General features: G+C 37.6%; 1 protein-coding gene across 1 annotated transcript in view; it reads right to left on the reverse strand.

The window, feature by feature from the left end:
• The window catches only part of CEP128 (centrosomal protein 128), a 440326-nt gene that overhangs the window by 64309 nt on the left and 353464 nt on the right, over window positions 1–22553 (reverse strand). The window contains exon 20 of the mRNA XM_061182773.1: window positions 9849–9898. Coding sequence (XP_061038756.1) covers window positions 9849–9898 — 50 coding nt within the window. The remainder of the gene's footprint in view (window positions 1–9848; window positions 9899–22553) is intronic.

Consider the following 22553-nt stretch of genomic DNA (forward strand, 5'->3'; position numbering starts at 1 on the left):
AACCTGGTTTAAAACTGAAATTGAAGAAGCCCAAGGAGGGCTTTAATAACAACTTTCTTCAGTCTGTTTATTTAAAACATGATGAATAAGCAAAAAGAAAAGGTGCAGAACTGAAAAAGAAAAATGATCCCTTCTCCTTCCTAGAAGTATTCAAGATTACTGGATTGTTCATAATCTTGCACCAGGAATTAAAATCTTTCTCACATGCCAATAGCTAACACTGTCCAGTCACCATATACATGTGAGCTTAGAGCCTAAGGGTTTATAAGTAGTTTTAAAGTTATAGAAAGGCAGGAAGAAGTTTCACTACTATTAAGACCCCAGTGTCGCCTGACTTGTTTAATGCGCTCTCTCAAAATTGTTTAGCTTCTTATAGTCTTTTTCTTGAGGAAGTAGGAGGTCAGTATTTTACCACACTAAATGCTTAATATGTTTACTAACAAATCATTCGCATAGAAAAAAATGGAAGAAATTTAAAGGAACACTTAAAGAAATGCCAGGAACCTAAACAAACAAAAAAAGTGAAGAAATTCTGTTCTCTGTAAGCTCACGAGGCATTTAAGCACAGTAGCACAGAAGACAAGCGAATTCTAACACAAGTACCAGCCTGGCCACTAACTGGCTGAGCAAGCTATGCGCCTTAGCTTTTTTATCTGTAAGATGAGAATAAAAGTATCTATCTTATAGAATTGTTGCAAGGAATAAATGACATACATTTAGAAGTTTTAGCAGTGTATGACACAAAAGAATTGTCTGGTAGCTATTAATATCATTCATTAACAAGACAGAGGGTGTTTTTTTTCTTCTCTAATGTACAGATCATCACCCTTTGGGGTTGATTTAGCACAATCTTGACAGGAATTAACAAATGCTAAATAAGTATTTGTTAATAGATTGAAACATAACATTAGTGAGTTTCCAAGATCCTAGACTGGGGAAATCCTCTGTTTCTTTATATTCTGGAAGATCAGCCAGGGATGGGAATTGGAGATAGCCCTTAAAGTGAGAACTACAGTTTCTTTCAATGATCTCCTATTAATACTTTGAACCTCAGAGATTTGTTTTATGAGTCAGCAGAAATTGTTTCACCCAGAAATATATTACTGCTGAGAATTTATTTCCAAATCTGTTGTACATCACAGTCATTACTTAAAATATTGCTTTTCACAACTGTCACTGTTATCAGGAGATGGAAGACAATACAGAGAACACAATGTTATGGCCTAAATGTTTGTGTCTCCCCAAAATTCATAGGTTGAAATCCTAATCTCCAATGTGATGATTTTAGGAGGTGGGGCCTTTGGGAAGGGATTAGGTCAGAGGTGGAGTCCTCATGAAAGGATCATGCCCTTATAAAAGAGACTCCAGAGCGCTCTCTGTCTGCTGTGAATCAGGAAGCAGGCCGGATACTGAATCTGAATCTGCCAACATAAATACTGAATACAGGTAGTGAATCTGCCTTGATCTTAGACTTCCCAGCCTTCAGAACTGTGAGAAACGGGGCTTCCCTGGTGGCGCAGTGGTTAAGAATCCGCCTGCCAATGCAGGGGACATGGGCTCGAGCCCTGGTCCGGGAAGATTCCCACATGCCATGCAGCAACAAAGCCTGTGTGCCACAACTACTGAGCTTGCACTCTAGAGCCCGCGAGCCACAACTACCGAAGCCCACGCACCTAGAGCCCGTGCTCCGCAACAAGAGAAGCCACTGCAATGAGAAGCCGGCACACCGCAACGAAGAGTAGCCCCTGCTCGCCGTAACTAGGGAAAGCCCAAGCGCAGCAACGAAGACCCAACGCAGCCCAAAATAAGTAAAATAAATAAATTTATAAAAAAAGAACTGTGAGAAACAAACGTTTCTAGTTTAAACCACTCAGTCTCTGGTATTTTTGTTATAGCAGCCCGAAGGGACTAAGACACGTGGTTAGTTGTCCAAAGTTTGAGGCCCATTTAGGGATGTGACAGGAGAAGAACAAGCAGATACACGTTATGGAGCGTGGTATTGAAATGATCACTCGAAATGCAACCCAAATGAAACTGCCCCAAATCGTAAGGCGACAGTTGACTCTGGAAACACGGCAAAAACCCCCAGACAAGCTCAACACTTGCAAAACATCGTAACATGCTTAGATGGTTTTCATTTTTCACAAGAAAACGCAAGTTGTTCTTTACATCAGGCCCAGTGCCCAAGGAAACCAGAGCTTGGACTCTGATGAAGGTACCAGGGGATGTTTTCTGGAAGTGTTGCTTTTTATGGTGTCAACTGCAAAAGGGATGGTGTATGGAGACAGATAAAATAAATTCCCCCCTTGTGGCAGCAATTTACAAAATCTGTAACACATACTTAGTTCATTTTCACTACTGAGTTTTTAGTAAACCTTCTGTCACAGGGTAAAATCTGGGCTTTTGAGTTCAAAGACTACACTCTGTCTTTGCATTTTTAAAATGTTTCCAAATGGCGTCTGTTTTCTAGAAGCCTTTTAAGAAGTTTGATTCAAGGAGACTGCGGAATCTTTAGGACTTCTGCTTTACATCCCTTTGGATAAACAAAACCAGCCACAGTTTTATATTTTTTATTCTCAAAAGAAAACAATCTAGTCAATCAACTTCCATACACTCAGGCACAAGAATACTTCACTCTCAGGGTATTCTATTTTCCATTTTTATTGTCATAAATTTGGAATTAAAATTAAGTTGCAAATTTCAGGTGAAAGAGGGTGATAAAATTTAATGATCACTAAAATTTCAAGTGGAATCTATTTTACTGATCTTGGTTCTCTGCTCTCCTGAGGCCTCTTGACATAGTAAATTGAAGTGTGCAAATCTAATTGGCTGAGACCCTGCTTGACCCTAATACAGACTGCTAACGTTTTATCTCTGCTGAGAACTCATACCAAATTTAAGGCTTGGTAAGCCTCTTCACCTTCTGAGAAAATGGAGATTTTAATGAGCCATTAAGTCACATAGCCCTGAAAGGGGCAAAGTGTTGCCCAACCCTCCATCCCCTATAATCGCCCATGTTTTAAGTCATTGCTTAGGACCGTTATTTTTTAATCATACATCAGACAAAGAAAAAGATACAAAGAGATTTGCCTACATTTCGAAGACTGCATCTTGGGAAGAATAAGTACATATGCATTACATTTTTGTTTCTGGAATTACAGACGTTCCATTATAACTCTCAGGAGTTATCCGAGGGGTGAGCAGGATATGGCATTTACCTTCCAGTTTAATAAAGCCTTAAAGAGTCAATCCCAGTTCATCAATTTATTCAAATTGGGACTTCTAAAAACATACTTTAGTATCTCCCAAGCTAATGAGAATTTCTGGGGAAATTTAAGAATCTCTTTTACTAATCCTTCAACTCTTCTGGAGATCCAGTGTTAGGACGCAGCATCCCACATCACCCTCACCTTCCCTTCTAAAGTAACTCAGGGACTCTTAGCTACCCCATCCCTGCTTTCTACCCACAATCTCTAAATTCCCCAAACTACTACCTAGTTTGAAAATTCAGGTCTGGACATTCTACAGTCAGGCAGAAGTGACTGACAACAAAGCCACAGAGACTACCCAGTTGGTCTGTCACTAGCCCACTTTATCCCACGGTTGCTCACTAGGGGAGGACTGGCCATCTACTGGGGTTTCTGAGCAGATAATGTTCTATACTGTCAGCCTCTGCCAGGGCAATTTATTTGCCCATGTCAGTTTTCTGTCTTTGGTGGGTTTTCTTGCCTAGTTTATCTCCAACGATGTGACTGCCAACTCTGCACTGGAATTCTTTTCCATATTGTAACACACCTATGTTAATATTTATTAGACTTGTTCCAAAAGAACTAAGAAACTCGAGTTCTATTTTTTTCTTCAAAACACCACACTGCCATAGGCTGCTCTATAAGTAGCTGAAATGAAGTAATGACTGAGGAAAAGATTATCTTCTCCTTCCAGCTCATTTCAGATGCTTGTGCCTAAGCACTATTTAAATGACAAAAACAAAAATCAAACACCTGCCCCTCCACTCCCAAAACATTTCTAAAAAACTAAAATCCTTCAAATGGAAGATCTCAGAATATTTTTTTTTAAAAGCTGTCTAGGACAGAAATTAAACATAATTACAGGTCATCTGAAAAACAACAAGTCGATAGTGCCACTTAATGTCCTTCAAGGGCATAGCTTCTGAAATGTCTCTGAAAAAAAATTACTTTTTTAAAGAACATAAACCCAATTTTAAAAAATTAAATGAAGGATTCAGCTCATTTTAAATGAAAGTACTGATACTGAAGAAAGTGTCCAGAAATACTTTTAGATTATAGATACTACAATTAAAATGTTCCCTTTTTCCTCTTAAAATAATGAGGCTGATATTCATATGTAGCCCACATAGTCAATTTCATTACTGCCATATTGTGACTTTTTTCACTTTTTCATTATATTTAGTAGCTATCCAAAGATGTAACATTTCCTTTAGCAAAATCATGGTTGCCTAGTGGAAGAGAGAGGAAGAGGGAGGGAAAAGGGGAGGAAAGGAGACGGTGAGGGAGTGGCTCCACGAGGGCAGGTCTCATGAAGGCAAGGATGTTTACTGTTTCGATGCCCAGCATGCAGCATGCCTGGTACATAGTAGGTGCAACTAAATAGTCTGCGTGTGGAATTCATATTTATGGAGGACCTGCCAGATACTAAGGTTTATACATTTCTAATCATAGTTAATCCTCTCAACAGTCTTATGAAGTCAGCAATATTATTGTCCCCAATTTATGTATATGAATACTGCCTCGAAATGACCTAAAGATGGCCTAGTAAAAGAGGAAAAAGGATAGGAAAAATCGTGTTCATAATCATCTATTTTTATCTCATTTAAAATAAAACCAAAAGCCAGATTACGGTAAGTTAGCAGAAGAGGAGGGGCACATGTATATTCCAGACACTCTGTTAAGTGACTGTCATAGGTAGCACTTTGAAGCTTTTCATAACGAAGCATGATACTCTTTTGGTGTGCTTTGCATTCTGGGGTTCACAAAGTGACACAGGGGAAGGAAAGCAAGAAATTGATGAAAGGTGAGCCAGGTAGGCTGGAAATTTAAAAAATAAAAACAAGAACAACAGCAACCCTACCACTAGCAGCCATCACAAGTAAGGTGTCAGTCACTGAATACTTTTCAACTAAAGTGAGGAAAAATGGATTACCTTTTGTGTCTATTTAAAATGTTTCAGCTGATCTGCAGTGGATTAAAGAAGGGATTTGCTTGTTTCAATGTACCTCAAACCCATATGCAGATAGGACTGTGATACTGTGCCACACACTTATAGTCAAAGACAGTACTTTGTTTTTAAGAAGAGCAGCACACAATGTAACTGCAAATGAATGTCACACACACACACACACACACACACACAAGCCAGACAATGTTAAGTTCCAGTGAAGAATTTTGGTAATTACCAGCTGCACTGTAAAAATCACTCAATATGTTTGTCTCCATTGCTTGTGATTCCTCTGAAGATTGAAAACGCCCTCCCCTCTGCTGCTGTCCCCACCCTTGCCATTTTATCCTTTTCTGTCCCCACCCATTCCTACCACTTGTGACAAATTACTCACTTACTGACCTTTTGTTTCAATACTACATTCATGGAGGGAGGGAGAGCAGGACAGGATAGAGAGAAGGAGGGAGAGTGAAAGTAACTGTATGTGTGTGTTTGTGTGTGTGTGTGTGTATGTATGTGTACAGAATTGATAGAACTTGGAAGTCGCCCCCCAGTTTTTTAAACAAAAATGAACTCTAGGACAGGGATGGTGGTTGTTTTTTAATGGGTAGACCTTAAAGAGAACCAGGAATAGGTGCTGTGTAAATAAGAGACCAGCAGGGTGGTATTCATTTGTTTACTTAGTCAACAGAAATTTAATGAGTACCTACTATGGAAAAGCATTATGCTACCTAGTGGATATTTACAAAAGTGAATGATTTGTTTCATAAATATGATAGGAAATTACAATTTTTTATTTTAAAATAAATTTTTATTTTAAAACCTAAACCCCTTAGCTAAGTGGATTCAAGGATTAAACAAATATTTATTCAGCTTTACTGATTATTTTCCCTTTGAAATATTATTTGTTAAGCTTCACGACACTATGATCTCTAGAATTTATTTTCCCTAGGTCTTAGACTCCTTTGCAGGATTTTCATCCTTAGCCTGTTATTTAAGTGTTGGTGTTCCACAGGGTTAAGTTTTCATTTCTTTATTCTACATACTTCCCTGGGAGTTCTCATTGCTCCTATGACTTTTATTTATTTTTTAAAGATTTATTTATTATTTATTTTTGGCTGTGTCGGGTCTTAGTTGCAGCACTCGGGATCTTCGTTGAGGCATGCGGGCTCTTTGTCGTGGTGCATGGGCTTCTTGCTAGTTGTGGTGTGCAGGCTCCAGGGCGTGTGGGCTCTGTAGTTTGCGGCACGTAGGCTCTCTCGTTGAGGCACGTGAGCTCAGTTGCTGCGACACGTGGGCTTAGTTGCCCCGTGGCACGTGGGATCTATAGTTCCCTGACCAGGGATCGAACCCCTGTCCCCTGCATCGTAAGGTGGACTCTTTGCCACTGGACCACCAGGGAAGTCCCACTCCTATGACTTTTAGTATCATCTCTATATGATACAGAGACCAGATCTGATGACACCAAATTCTGCATGTCCAGTTCAATATAGGACATTGCCACCTGGATGTTTCAAGGCACCCAAACTCAGAATACCATAAAATTGAACTAATCAACTTCCCCTTATCTCATGGCCTAGCACAGCCATCCATGAAGCTGCCCAATCAAGAAACCTGAGTCATTCTTAACTCCTTTCTTTATACTTCCTAACGATCTAAAAGTTCCCTAAATTTTTATATCCTAAATTATACTAAGAAATCACCCATTCCTCTTCACACACTCTGCTACCACCCAATCCAAGTCACTGTCATCTCTTGCCAACATTCTCACGAACACTTGCTTAATTGGTCTCCCTGGTTTCAATCTTGCCTGCCCCCAATGGTTTTAGACTTTATAGCCAGTTACTTGTTAAAAATGAAAATTTGATCACATTGTTCTCTTGTTTCAAACCCTTTACTGGCTTCCCATATACTAAAGGTAAAATTCCAACTCCTTTATGAGATCCTTTAGACCTCTGTTTACCCTACAAACTCTTGTCTTGCCTCTCCTCTCTCAGACACTATACTCCACCACACTGAAATTCTTTCAGTTCCTTAAACATGAAATTGATGCTTTTTCCTCAGGCATTCCCATATCCTTCGCACTGCCTAAAACTTACCTTTACTCCAAACCCACCAATGCTAACTCCTGATTATCATTTAAATATTGGCTTCCTTTGGGAAGCCTACTTGGATTGCCACTCCACCCCTGCTCATCCTACCCACCTTCAACCCCCTATACTTGCACCCAACCTACCTGTATCTCTACCAAAGATCGGTACTGTTATATGTTCCCACAATGATGTATACATCCTCTCTAATATCATTTTTTAATATTTTATTATAAACATCTATTTAAAATTCTTTTTCATTAATTCTGGTATAAAGGGCAGCAAACTAGCATAAGCAACTTGCCCAGTACAGTGCCTTGCACAGAACTGGTACTCAATAAATATTTGTGCAATGAGTAAATGGAGCACCTTTTATTTACAGGGAACTGGGAAGTGTTTAGAGATAAATAAACGCCCCCTACCCTTAGGAGGATAACATTAAATGTAGAATGGCTGTTATACATAATTATATGATGATAATGAGTGAATAAAATTGACTTCAATTTGGATACATGGGGATTTGCTAACACTGTAAATTGGAATGAAATATTTAGCTCTCCCTTCTGGGATAATCTAATCCACACTAAACACTTCTGGAAGACAGTTTTATGATTTTATATTACAGACGAGAAAATAGGCACAGCAAAGTTACTCAAGGTTACCTAGTGAATCATAAGCAGAGCCAAGACTTAAAACTCAAAGTGGTCAATATCCAGTACTTAGTGCTATAATTATTAAAAAACTATTTTTTCTTTTTCTCCCCAAAGTTCTATTTTGTGGTTGTAAGACTTCTACCTAGATACTTTAATAATCTTCTCAAAAATATCACCTGTAATATTTATATTTGAATATGGAAACTCAGGAATGGAGGTACTTTCTGATGGATTTTCCTCTAGTCTTTAAAATACAAGGCTCTGTGTGATGTGTCCCTGCACGCTTGTACACTCTGAGAGGTATTAAGTTCCTTCTTTGTTCTTAACGGTGTTAGTATTAGACACTACTTGCCACTACAAAGTGCCGACATTGAACTCTTCTGCTGTTGGACATCATATTGGATACTCTATATGTTTAAACGTCCATAGTTAGTTGGCTGGTGCATTCTAGTGTACTCAATGGACATTTTGGTAGAAAATGCTGCCAGTACTTAATAAATATTCGAGAAACAACATAGGCTATTAAATTTAACAGGATTTCTGGTTCCAACATTCATACTGTGAGAGAAATAAACTAAAAAAAGGTTTATGATGCCATTTCAAAAGGCCAGATATGTACTAAGTACTCAATAAATATGCTTATTCTTATTGTGGTATTCTGGGGCCAATGGTAAACATAATGCATAACCAAAATGCATCAAAAAGCCTTTATCACCTTCTCACTGTATACAATTAGTATACATACATACCTTTGCTCTTTATAACAATAAGCATGGCTGACATTAATTTCTCAGAGATAGACAGGGCAAGTATACACTTGAGATTTTTTTCCTAACCCCAGACTGAATTTTCTTTTTATACCTGAATACAGCACAAGATGTTAAAAGAATTTAACCTGTACAAATTGTGGCTAACACTTGCTACTTTTATTAGGTATGTAGAACTACACTCCTCTTAATCATTTTTCAGATCAATTATACAATTTTCTCTCACCAGATACAACATCAAGTAGAAGAATCCCCAATTAAAGAACATTTCTCTTGCTCTTTGAGCTCTGCTTAACCCATCCTTCGTTCACCAGAAGCAAACATCTCTACCTCTAAAGCACTCAAGCCAGCTCATTATATCACTCTCCAGTCTTGCCTTGCAGCTCCAGGCCCAGGAAGAACTTTAAACGTCCAAAGTATTTACTGTTCTTAATCCCCAATGTGACGTTAAGTGAATTGGTTCTGTCATGTGAGTATAACTGATTTTGTTTCCCCTAATAAAGATAGACACTCGAGTTACCCATTTGTAAGCTAGCCCAATGTAAAAGGAAGAGAGAACTTCTGTCAGATGTCAAGTTAACATCAATTGCTCATACCATGGAAATGTCAAGTAAAACTCTAGTGCAATCTTTCAAACACAATTTTCCAGTCCAAGAAATGTGTATACATCCATAGTGAACGGAGAGGCATACAAGGATAAGCTCAATATATGTGTTAATATTGTTGGTTGGTCATTAGTAGATGATATTCATGGAGTCAGAATACTTTTGATCTTCACTTGAAAATGTAGATTCCATGAATTCATCCTCATTCATTAGCCCTGCTTTTGGGGAAAGGACTTTGTAAAGATGTTGCTTCCATTTCCTAATGATGCAGTTCCTACTAAGCTATACCAAGGAATAAAGGTTCCTTTCAAGAGTAGCATAGAGACTGAGTTGGCTTCCTGCTTTCAGAGATTATAAATGTTCTCAAACACTTCCAAAATGAAGCAAATTCCAACTTGGGTTTCAAAGATCTTTTTATTTATTTATTTTTTTACTCCATTTGCCATAGTGGTCTGAATGTGACAATAATGAAGGCTAACAGAGTAAAAACAAATGTTTAAACCAAAGATACCTGCCCTATTGGAGAATTTACTTTACCTGCAGAGATTCCATTTCTTCATCTTTTCTGTGAGTCTCCTCCAGCAGATCTATAATAAGAAAGTAAAATATCCATCAAAATACAATGTCAAAATGCATTGCCTCTTACTTTCAAACTCGATTCAGTCAGTAGCTTGCATAAACCGTTGTCTGGAAAGAGAATCTGATGTTTAAGTGTGAGAAGCAACATGAAAGAAATGCCCTCTGATCCCAACTGGTGAGATGCGGTAGAGATCTGGATTCCGCCAAACCTAAGCTAGCTAAGAAGCCCTGGGTGGTCCTAGGTCTGGTGGCGATACCAGAAAATGAGACCAACTCAATTACAAATCCAAAATCATACCAATGTTTTAGAAATCTGGTCTAATGCTTATGTAACTCAAAAGCAACACACAAAATTTTCTTTAAAAACAACAACAAAAAAGCTTTTTTCTTTTGAAAGAAAAAAATAGAAACAAACCATTTGCTCTTAAAATAAGCTCCCAAGGCAAGTTCCACCTCCAGAGGTAATTTTTATAACCAAATTAAAACACCCTGGAATAATGGGTGTTATTAACGGAAGTAGAACACCACCTTAACTGTAAACTCATATTAATTATCATTTCACACTGAGAGGGTGGGAAGCACTGAAGCTACATCTAACCAACTGTCTGGCACCATCTCAGAGAAATTAGTGGCTGGAAGAGAGTTCTGTCTAAATGCATGCGTATAACCATGGTGTCTCAGTGCCCTAGACTAATTTATGAACTTGCTATAAAGGAAAATGAATTTGGCAAGGAGAATTTTCTGCCTGAAGCTATACCACCTTGTGCTATGATCTTATTAGATCTCACAAACCTAAAGAGGGCTGGGCTGAGTTAGAACTTGGATGAAAACTGGCAAGAAATACCTACAGCAGTGCACATTAACATTAGCATTTGCCTTACTCTGTGATTGATATAGCTTACCAAGAGGCTGTGCTGCATAAAAGGAAAATATAATGCACAGAAATTCAATATGTACCCCAGAAAGGCAAATGCCAATGTTTTTAGCACGTGCTACTAGATGGAGCGGGAAGCAGTAATATAGTGGGTAACCAAGTCACGCTGGTATATGTCATAACTGGGCAGGCAATATCCTGAAACTTCAGGAGACCTGGTAGATGATATAATTGATGGTGATGGCCCTTTGAGATTGCACAGCTAAGAGAAATACAGAGGAGTGGCAAGCAATCCCCTCAAGACAGAGTGTACTGGGATTAAGGATGAAAGTTAGTTTTTGTTCTGTGTCTGTAGACGGCTGATGTTGGCTCCCAAAACACCCATAATCAGAGTTACATCAAGAAAGTTACAGGAGCATGCCAGTGTATTAGGGTGTATTTTTAAAGGGTTTTTTGTTGGCACATCAGGATTTTTAGCTATATGGTACAGAAACCAACTTGGGGTGTGGTAAATTAAGTGCCCTCAATCATTCCTCTTTCTGCATCCTTACTCAATTGCATTGCGACATTGTAGCTACTTCCATCAAGAGGTCACACATATCTTGCATCTAGGCTTGCCTCCTGACTTGATTTGGTAAATAGAATACAGCAGAAGCAATTCTGTGCCAATCTGCATTAAGGGTTCCAAAAGGCCTCATGCATTTTCACTTTTCCACTTGGAACTCTTTCACTACCATTTCAACAAGCCCAGGCCAGCCTGCCAGATGACGAGAGACATATGGTCCAGTATTCTTTCCACCCCTGAAACCCTGCAGGTTGCCCCAACTGGTAGCCTGCAAATGCCCAGAAGCATGGATGACTCAGATGGGAGCCCAACTGAGACCAGTCAAACTGCCCAGCTGAGCCCAGTACTGACTTCAACTCAGAGAATCATGACCTATGGAATAAATGGAATTGGGGGAGGCTTTGGTACGCACCACTTGCTAACTGATAGCAACCAGCTGCTAACTGAATAGCAAGCATTCAGAATTTATTAGAAGGATGTAAGAGTAACTTATCGATACAATACATCTAGTAACAATAGATAACAGAAAAGTGGATCCAGACTCTGGAGAGAGTAACAACTGGTCTGGGGGTGTAGGGATGTAGGTAGCATGAACTAATGGGCATTTTATACTGGGTAACACTAATCTGTGCATTACTCCACTCAAAATGAAATTCCATAAGGAGAAGAGCTAATGAGACTACCTTAGATCTTTTGCCTACTGCTTGGCCAGGGGAAAGTATGAAGCACTTTCACTGATAATCCCAAAAGGACTGGATGAAGAACAGAAAGGACCGTTTCCAAACATCAGGGTACTATTAACAAAAGGAGGAAGTATGGATATCAGACAGGCCAAAACAACAGCCAGTTTTAGTAATTCTATCTTCAGTACAACTCTTTTCAATATTTGTGAGACATAGATTACTTCAATATCTTGGCTACTGTAAATAATGCTTCAGTAAACATGGGGGTGCATATATCTTTTTGAATTTAGTGTTTTCATTTTCTTCAGATAAATACCCAGAAGGGGAATTGCTGGATCATGTGGTAGTTCTAGTTCTAATTTTTTGAGGAACCTCCAAACTATTTTCCATAATGGTTGCACCAACTTACATTCCCACCAACAGTGCACAAGCGTTCCCTTTTCTCCACATCCTTGCCAACATTTGTTTTTGTTGTCTTCTTGATAATATCCATTCTAACAAGTGTGAGGTGATATCTCATTATGGTTTTGATTTGCATTTCCCTGATGATTAGTGATGTTGAGCATCTTTTTATGTGTACGTTGGCCATCTGTATGTCTCCCTTGGAAAAATGTCTATTCAGCTCCACTGCCCATTTTTTAAATCAGGCTGTTTTTTTGAAACTGAGTTGTGTGAGTTCTTTATATAATTTGGATATTAACTCCTTATCGGACATATCATTTGCAAATGTCTTCTCCCACACAGTGGGTTGCCTTTTTGTTTTGTTGATGGTTTCCTTTGCTGTGCAAAGGCTTTTCAGTTGGATGTAGTCCCATTTTGTTTATTTTTGCTTTTGTTGCCCTTGCCTGAGGAGACAGATCCAAAAGATATCACTAAGACTGATGTCAAAGAGCTTACTGCCTATGTTTTCTTCTAGGAGTCTTATGGTTTCAGGTCTTATAAAGTCTTTAATCCATTTTGAGTTTATTTTTGTATATGGTGTAAGAAAGTGTCCATGAATGAATAAAGAAGATGTGGCACATATATACAATGAAATATTACTCAGCCATAAAGAACGAAATCTTGCCATTTGTAACAACACAGATGGACCTAGAGGGTATTATGTTAAGTGAAATAAGTCAGAGAGAGGAAGACAATACTGTATTATTTCACTTATATGTGGAATCTAAGAAACAAAACAAAACAAAAACAAAAACACACCAAAAAACCCCAAAACAAAACAGAAACAGACTCATCAATACAGAGAACAACTGGTGGTCGCTGGGGGTAGGGGGATGGGGTTAGGTGAAATAGGTGAAGGGGATTAGGAGGCACAAAATTCCAGTTATAAAACATGCAAGTCGGGGCTTCCCTGGTGGTGCAGTGGTTGAGAATCTGCCTGCCAATGCAGGGGACACGGGTTCGAGCCCTGGTCTGGGAAGATCCCACATGCTGCGGAGCAACTAGGCCCGTGAGCCACAACTACTGAGCCTGTGCGTCTGGAGCCTGTGCTCCACAACAAGAGAGGCCGCGACAGTGAGAGGCCCGCGCACCGCGATGAAGAGTGGCCCCCACTCGCCGCAACTAGAGAAAGCCCTCGCACGGAAACGAAGACCCAACACAGCCAAATAAATAAATAAATAAATAAAACATGCAAGTCACAGGGATGTAATGTACGGTATAGGGAATACTGTCAATAAAATTACAATAGCTTTGCAGGATGACAGATGTTTACTAGACTTATAGTGGTGATCAATTTGTAACGTATATAAAAGTCAAATCACTAAGTTGTACACCTGAAAATAATACAATATTCTATGTCAGTTAAACTCCAATTTAAAAAATTTAAATTAAAAAATAAGTACTTGTGAGATACAAGATCACTACTGCGTCTCTATGTGGACATGGCCATTTTGCTCCACTATGGATATCAGGAGGTTCTCAGAGCTGAGCCCCTTGTAATGAATTACATTGCTTAATGATACAGTGGAGCTGGGATGGTGGATAGTGGGGTCTATCAACCATTAAAGAAAAGTGATCTTGTTCCTCCAGAGCCAACTTGGTGTGGCAAACACCAAACCCCTTAGCTAAAACTTAACTGGATAAATAATGGGTATTGGATCTCTTATACAGCCAAACTCAACTCACACATTTGATAAAATATATATTGTAAAGGAGTTCAGTCTACCCTCAGAGCTTCACAGAATTACTGCAATTTAAAAATCATGTTCTCAGTTTTCTTCAAATACATAAAGGTCACGCTGCTCTTCCAAAAAGCTGATACCAATAGCGATGCCTGATTTTGAATGGCTGAACAAAAACTGCCAAGGAATTCCTATAATTGATATTTAAAATACAGGGGCTTCCCTGGTGGCGCAGTGGTTGAGAATCTGCCTGCCAATGCAGGGGATATGGGTTCGAGCCCTGGTCTGGGCAGATCCCACATGCCGCGGAGCAACTAGGCCCGTGAGCCACAACTACTGAGCCTGCGCGTCTGGAGCCTGTGCTCCGCAACGAGAGGCCGCAATAGTGAGAGGCCCGCGCACCGCGATGAAGAGTGGTCCCCGCTCGCCGCAACTGGAGAAAGTCCTCGCACAGCAACGAAGACCCAACACAGACAAAAATAAATAAATAAATAAATAAATAAATAAATAAAAGCAAATGGTATACTTAATATTAGCTGTACACAACTGCACCTGAAAAAAAAATAAATAAATAAAAAATAAAATAAATTACAAAACTCCCCTTCTGTTCACCCCCACTGACTCTCATCCCAGCTTATATCAAGAGTATAAGTAGACACCTGTTTTTGTTTTTGTCTCCATGTCACATCCCTCCCCTTTGAGAACTTCATGTTCTTCTTTTCCATGTGATTCCTGTGAACTTTCAGTCAAGGGGTTAACTTCTTTGGCCACAAAAGTAGGTCATGACCCAGACTGGCCAGTTAGAGCACCCTACCTCCCTGCGCATATAAGCTAAGCAATGCCAGCAGTGATATGGATACCAGGAAAGAATATCTCCTTCTGAAGCTGCAAGCTTATATGAGCCTGGAGCTTTCAAGGCTCTATTTTCTACTATGTTAAAGGAACTTGTACAACAATAAAGCTGGTAAAGAAGAAAGCAGAGCCAAGAAACAGGGAGCTGGTTGAGGACAGATCCACCCTTATCTGAAGTCCACGTAACTCCTGAACTTCTAACACTATTTTTTTTCTTTAGTAGTGGTAGTTGGATTGCTGTCATTTCTAAAAGTCTCTGGGGATGTGGCTGTATTGAACCTTCTTATCTCTATGCAGAAACTTGGAGAACTTAGAGTTAGCAAGAACTTTCTATTCCACAGTGAAATATTTCATTCTGCAATAAATAGATGAAGACATGAAGCTCAAAGAAGGCAAATGGTTTGCCTGCAATTACCTAGTTAGTGCTAGAGACACAACTAGAGCCTTGCTCACCTGTTTTCCTACCCCATCTATCATATCATGCTTTCTTTGGTACCACTCAGTACTTATTGTACCCTTCTCCATATGGTTATTTTTTAAATGCACACATTTGTATTCCTCTCACTTACCTTAGGAGTTCACTGATGTCAACAACCAGGGCTTTGATGTCTTTATACCCATAGCCTCCCTAACCACTGCTTATCTACCTTTGCTACTTAACTTAGATCCCCCAAATACCTTTCTCTGCCTACATCACTTCTCTATGCAATTGCTCACTTGTTAAGTGCATTGTTCAATTACATGCATTTGGGATGATAAACAAGGTTATCAACCTGTGCTGATGAAATATGGCTACTGGGCATCACTGAGGAGTGACTACTCTACTGCAAACAGACACAGATGAGAGGACCTGTCCACAGGTGAGACCTCTGGACAGTTGACGTTACATAATGCTGTGACACCTGAGTGTGATGAGTGCACCTGGATATAATGAGCAAACTTGCTGTTTGTTCTTCCAGCATCAGAACAAACGATCGGCATGGAAAAAGCTGAAGGGCTGCTCTGCTCCCTTGCTCACCACTGGCATGTTCATGTTTTGCTTTATTATTCTCTGGTTTGCTGTTCTATACAAACAGAATTCAACTGCCATGCAGACTGCTGTGGCTAAATGTGCTTCCATCAACATTAGTAAATGAAAGATATTTTTGGTGAAAAGGGCAGCCATTCTGTGTATTTTCCTTGGACAGGCTCTAGCCAGTTTAAAAGAGCTGATACTAACTCATTATGACATATGGTTATTAGAGGAGGGAAAAAGTCCCACTTAAAAAAGCAGGACATCATGGATGAGAACTGGAGAATCCTGTTGTTTTGTTTTGTTTTGTTCCACGTTGCATTTCTCTGGCACATGCAGGGTAATATATCATGATCATGTTTTTGGCTAAGACTGTCTCTACCACTTCCTTCGCAACTAGTGGTCTGGCTATTTAAGGAGGTTTGACACTTTTTATGTTGATTCTGGTTCCTAGTAGCCAAGGAAACAGATAGGTTGTTTGTTTATTTGCTTTTAAAAGGAGAATCACGTTCAGGTGGGCATAACCAATACACTCATCTAGCAACTTGACCCTTCACAGAAAGGTTGGCGATCAAGTTTAGAAAGGAGTAATGTTTTTTTTCTTCTCTAACTTTTACTACAAAATATCTCATCCTTATTATAACCCAGCCCAGCTGGTAATGAAGAGAAAGTTATAGAAACAAGGGTTTCAGACTCAGCAACATTTATAACAACAGCACCAGACACAGTAGCACTGGCAGAAGAATATGGTGAATTAGTGACTGAGGTTTAGGGAAAAGCATTTAGTCTCTGGCTCCTGTATCTCACTTAGTAATTCAGTGCTCCTTTTCAATGCTACTCTATGTGTCCTGACATTTAGTGAAAACAAGAGATAATGTAAATTCTCAAAAGAATGCAATACTTTTTAAAAAGTAAATTTGTGCCATTCCTCTTTGTGGGTGGCAGTCGCGATATAATGAAATTAACCAAATTAAAGAGCGCACTACAATCCTTAAAAGGTCATAAACAATGGACCTAGTCTCCCACAGTTACATACTAGATACTCCAGATTCCATCTACATGCTGAAGAAAATGGTTGATTTCTCTTTTCCTTTCCTGGCTCTCTAGTTATTTAGGATTACTGACATTTTAGGGACAGAAGGGACCGCTGAAATAATCTAATGCCAAGGTTTTCAGTTTTTTTAAAAAAAGAAGTAGAATTCTGCCTTACGCATGAAATCACACACACTTTCAAGTGTATATTATGAATAAACAATTAAGAAAGCTGCTTTGGTGGAAGCAGAAGTGAAGGGCCTGGAGGCCAGACCACTGGACTTCCCTCCTATCCTGGGGTCAACCCCTGTGGTGCTGTGGTGGGGCAATAAAGCTCCACACTGTGCTGATTGAAAACCACTGATCTAATCCCACCTTCTCACATCTTGTAGATGAGGACTGAGTTCTGAGAGATTAGCGACATCACATAACTAGATAGAAGTATGTGAACCTGAGCCTAGGGCTTCTGAACTGGACCAGGGTCCGATACTTTGTTTCATAAAAGTGACTACCTGCCTTTGCCTTTCAAGATTTCTACTGAAACGACATAGTATTTCAAGCCCTACTGTGAATGCCTATACATTTTCCAATGCCTCCCCAAACTAAAAGTAAACTTTGCTAAATCACTTGTGTAACATCAGCAATCTATGAGAAGACCTACAGTTAACAGCTGTGCACAATAAAATTCCTCAACTCTGGGAGGTAACATCAAAAGATGTGGCTTTGATGGAAAGCAAATACCTAGACACTTGAAAAAGCAGTTGTTTTTGGCAAGATGTGCTCAACATACAACATACAGAATATCTCACAACATAAAACAACAACAAAAAAATCTGTTTAAATGAATGGGTGACAGTTGAATAGTTTCTCAGCTTAATATAACATTTGCCAGTAAATGTTTTTCCTATTTTATTGTACTAGTAAACGTAAATAGGATAAATGAATAACAATATGACTCTATAGCAGACGAAATACCTCAAAAAACAATAAAATGTGTTGGTTTAAAATTAACATAAGTAAAACACTTAAAATAGTGTCTGGTACTTAGTAAGAGTTTATATATATATATCTGGTTTTTAAAAAATTTACCCTTCAGTATGCCTGCTAAAATCAGAAAAATGTGTGAAAAATAATCACCTGCATTTTAAAACAAATAAGCAAAAAATGCCCTCAAGCATTCTGCTTTTAGATTCCATCCATAATTGGTAGCTACATTATTTAGAACTCTGCCATATCTACTGCCACCCACTGGTTCATATCTGGATATACCACAATGAGTTAAGAGCTTTCTCATCAGGTCTGACCACAGAAAACACACAGGTTGAAATGAAGAATAACACTCAAAAAGTATGGCTATCCTCTGTGGTTTGTCTCAGACGCTGAAACAACATGCTGGTCTACAGATGGAGCCCAAATGGTCTAATAAATGAAAGGTTTATAATCCACTGTCTGTCTTAGGTATGTGGTAAAACATCCAAATACAGGTACTCATGTTTTATTTGATGTCAGTTCATTTCTGGTGAAACCTTCCATCTTGACAACTTCAGAGATTTAAAACATCTTCTCCACAAAATTGCTACAGTACAGAAAACAACAAAATAATCTACCCCATTCTGCCTAATTCTTGGCTCTGGCATGAAGAAACAACAAGATATAGATTGAAAGTTACAATTCAATCAACTATTAAGATTTTTAACATTTCTACTAGCAACAAGAGCAGAAAAAGAACATATTCATTAAGAAACAAGTAACCTGTCTTAAATCAGTCTAAGGGCTATCTTGATCAAAAGGACTGCATGTGACAATTAGCAAAATGAGCAAGAGACATTTATGATCTATTATAAACACCACTTCAAGAATAATTTTCATATGCTCAAATCCAGGAACAAAATCATGTTCCTTCCTGCATACAATATCTCTAAATTACAATCACCTAATGGAAACTTTGGTTTTTATTTAAATTCCTTTATCTTGGACTTTGTTCAGGTTCTAAACTCATAAGGTGCAAGTGGGTATGTATTTTGGGGCCTATAGAAATTCTGGGTATTTGACTCGTTCATTGATCATCTCCTGTTTACAGAAACTATAAATGTTTGTGCTCGTTTCTTGATGCACCTACTAGTAAATTAGATCTAGCTTCCTAGGCCTTTCAGACTCCTGGGTCTACCCTAAATCTATTCTAAATACAGACCAAGTTCTGAAAACCAAACATAAAGAACAAATCTTGACAGCAATGAGAGATAAATGATACCATAGTTATAGGGGGGAAATAGAATGCTAGCTAATTTCTCATTATAATCCATGGAGGTCATAACATTTTTAAATGCTGAAAAAAAGAAATGACAACTCAGAGTCCTGTATGCAGTGAAAATATCCTTCTAGAATGAAGGTGGACTCAAGACATTCTCAGGAAGAAAAATTAAGATAATTAGTTGTCAGCAGACCTACACTAAAAAAACAACTAAAGAAAAGTCTCTAAAAAGAGAAGAAATGATAAAAGAATCTTAAAAGATCAGGAAGAAAGAGCACAGTAATCCAATATATGGATAAATCCAATAGATTTTCCTTCTCCTATTTAGCTTTTAAAATTATGTTCGATAGTTGACACAAAAAATGTAACATGATGTGATTCTAAATGCATATAGAGGAATATGTAAGACAATTAAATTATAAATAGGAAGGACAAAAGAACATGAAGGAAGAAAGTTTTCTACAATTCAAACTGATAAAATGACAATACCAGTAGACTTTGACAGCCATGTATATGTAGTGTAGTGTTTAGAACAACCACTGAAAAAGCTATACAAAGAGATGCACTCAAAAACAGAATTGATAAATCAAAATGGAATTCTAAAAAAATGCTCAAATAACCCATAGGAAGACAGAAAAAAGGCAGAGAAATAAAAAACACAGAAAACAAACAAAAATGGCAGACATTAAATCATAACATCAATAATTATATTACATAAAAATGGTCTAAATGTACCATTTAAAAGATAGAAATTGGCAGACTGGATTAATGACCACTCGGCTATTAATCCATGACATTGCCCATGGACCCAACTATATGCTGTCTGTAAGAAAGTCACTTCAAATATAATGATACAGGCAGGATGAAAGTAAAATATGGAAGAAGACACACCATGTAAATATTAATGAAAAAAAGCAGAAATGATTATATTAATATAAGATAAAGTAGATTCCAGAGCAAAGAAAATGATCAGAAACAGAAAAGAACATTATATGATGATAAAAAGGGTTAATCTACCAACTGATATAACTGAAAGGAACAATAGAAAAATTCAAAATTAGAATTGGAGACTTCAACACCCTTCTCTCAACAATTGGTATTACAATCAGACAAAAGATCATCAAAGATATACATAAGCATATGTCAAGGATATATATAAGCATAAATATAACAGGGAAAACTCTAAACACGTGGAAACTAAACACTTCTAAATAAAGCATGGGTCAAAAAGAATGCCTCAAGGGAGATAAAAATATTATAAATTGAATAAAATGAAAACACAACATGTCAATGATTGTGGAACACAGCCAAAGCAGTGCAGAGGAGGAAATCTATAGAAATAATGCATACATTAGAAAAGAGGAAAAATCTTGAATAAATACTCTATGCTCCCACCTCAAGAACCTAAAATATTACAAAATAAATCCCAAGCAGTGAAAGGAAAAAAATATTAAGATAACAATAGAAATCAATGAAATTGAGAATAGGAAAAAAAGAGAGAAAAATCAATGAAACAAAGAGGTGCTCCTTACATAGTTCAATAGAATTGACAAACCTTTAGCAAGATTGATGAGAGAAAGAGCATGTAACATCAGTAATGAAACAGGGGATTTCACTACAGGTCTTGCAGATATAAAAAGGATATTAAGGGAAGACTACGAGCAACTCTTCACATATAAATTTGACAACTCAGATGAAATGGACCACTTCCTTAAAACATATAAGGTACCATAACTTACTCAATATGAAATAACTAATTTGAATAGCCTTGTAAGTATTAAGGAAATTATATTTGTAATACAAAAATTCCCAGAAAAGAAATCTCCAGGCCAGAAGGTTTCACTGGTGAATTCAACCAAATGTTTAAAAAAGAATTAGCAACAATTTTACACAACCTCTCCCAGAAAATAGAAAAAAAGGAATACATTTCAATTCATTTTATCAAACTAGTATCACCCTGCTACCAAAAATATACAATTAAAAAAAGAAATAGAAAGAAAACTGCAGCTCCCTCCTAAATACAGATGCAAATATTCCTAACAAAATATTAGAAAATAAAATTTAACAATATATAAAAAGAATTATATATCATGACCAAGTTGGGTTTATTCTAGGGATGCAAGGTTGGTTCAATATTCAAAAATCAATCAATGTAATCCATCATTTTAACAGGCTAAAGAAGAAAAAAATCACATAATTGTATCAATTGATGCATAAAAATTATCTGACAAAATTCATCATATAGTCATGATTAAAAAAAACTTCAGAAAAACAATAGAACTTCCTCAACTTGATAGAGAGCATCTATAAAAAACCTACAACTAACATATTTAATGGTAAAAGATGAAATGTTTTCCCTGTAAGATCAGAAATAAGGCAAGAATGCTCTGTCTCACAATTCTTATTCATCATGATATTGGAATATCTTTTCAATGCAATAAAGCAAGAAAAGGAAATGAAAAGTATACAGATTGGAAACAAAGAAATAAGTGTCCCTATTTGCAGATAACATGATTGTCTTCATAGAAAATCCCAAAGACTCTAACAACAACAAAAACCCAAACAAACAAAAACTAGCTCCTGAAATCAATAAGTGAGCTCAGCAAAGTCACAGGATACAAGATAAAAATACAAAAATTGATTATATTTCAATATACTTGGAATGAACAGGTGGAAACCAAAATTAAAATACCAATTTAAAAGACCCCCCTCCCAAGCAAAATACTTAAGTGTAAATTTAACAAAACATATAAAGGACTTATATGCAAAACAATGGTGAGAAATACCATGTTCATGGACTGGAAGACTCACATTGTAAAGATATCAATTCTCTCCAAATTGATATAAAATTCAATAGAATTTCTAAAAAAGTCTCAGCAATATTTTTTTTGTAGCTAAAGACAAGGTTATTCTAAAATCTGTATGGAAAGGTAAAGGAACTAGAGCAGCTTAAACAAATGAGCAAACTGGGTGAAATCAGTTTATTCAAGTTCTAGACTTGTTACAGAGCTACAGTAATCAAGACTCTGTGGTCTTGATAGAAGTATATACACATAGATCAATGGAACAGATAGAGAACCCAATTATAGAAATGGAGAACAGATCAGTGGTGGCCAGAAGTTAAGGATGAAGTGGGGATAGAAGATAAGTGGGTGTAGCTATAAAAGGCAACATGAAGGATCTTGGTGTTGATGGAAATGTTCTGTATACTGACTGTATCAATGTCACTATTTTGGTTGTTATGCTATACAATAGTTTTGTAAGATATTTC

This window comes from Eubalaena glacialis, chromosome 2, assembly GCF_028564815.1.
Source record: "Eubalaena glacialis isolate mEubGla1 chromosome 2, mEubGla1.1.hap2.+ XY, whole genome shotgun sequence".
In the NCBI taxonomy this organism is placed as follows: domain Eukaryota; kingdom Metazoa; phylum Chordata; class Mammalia; order Artiodactyla; family Balaenidae; genus Eubalaena; species Eubalaena glacialis.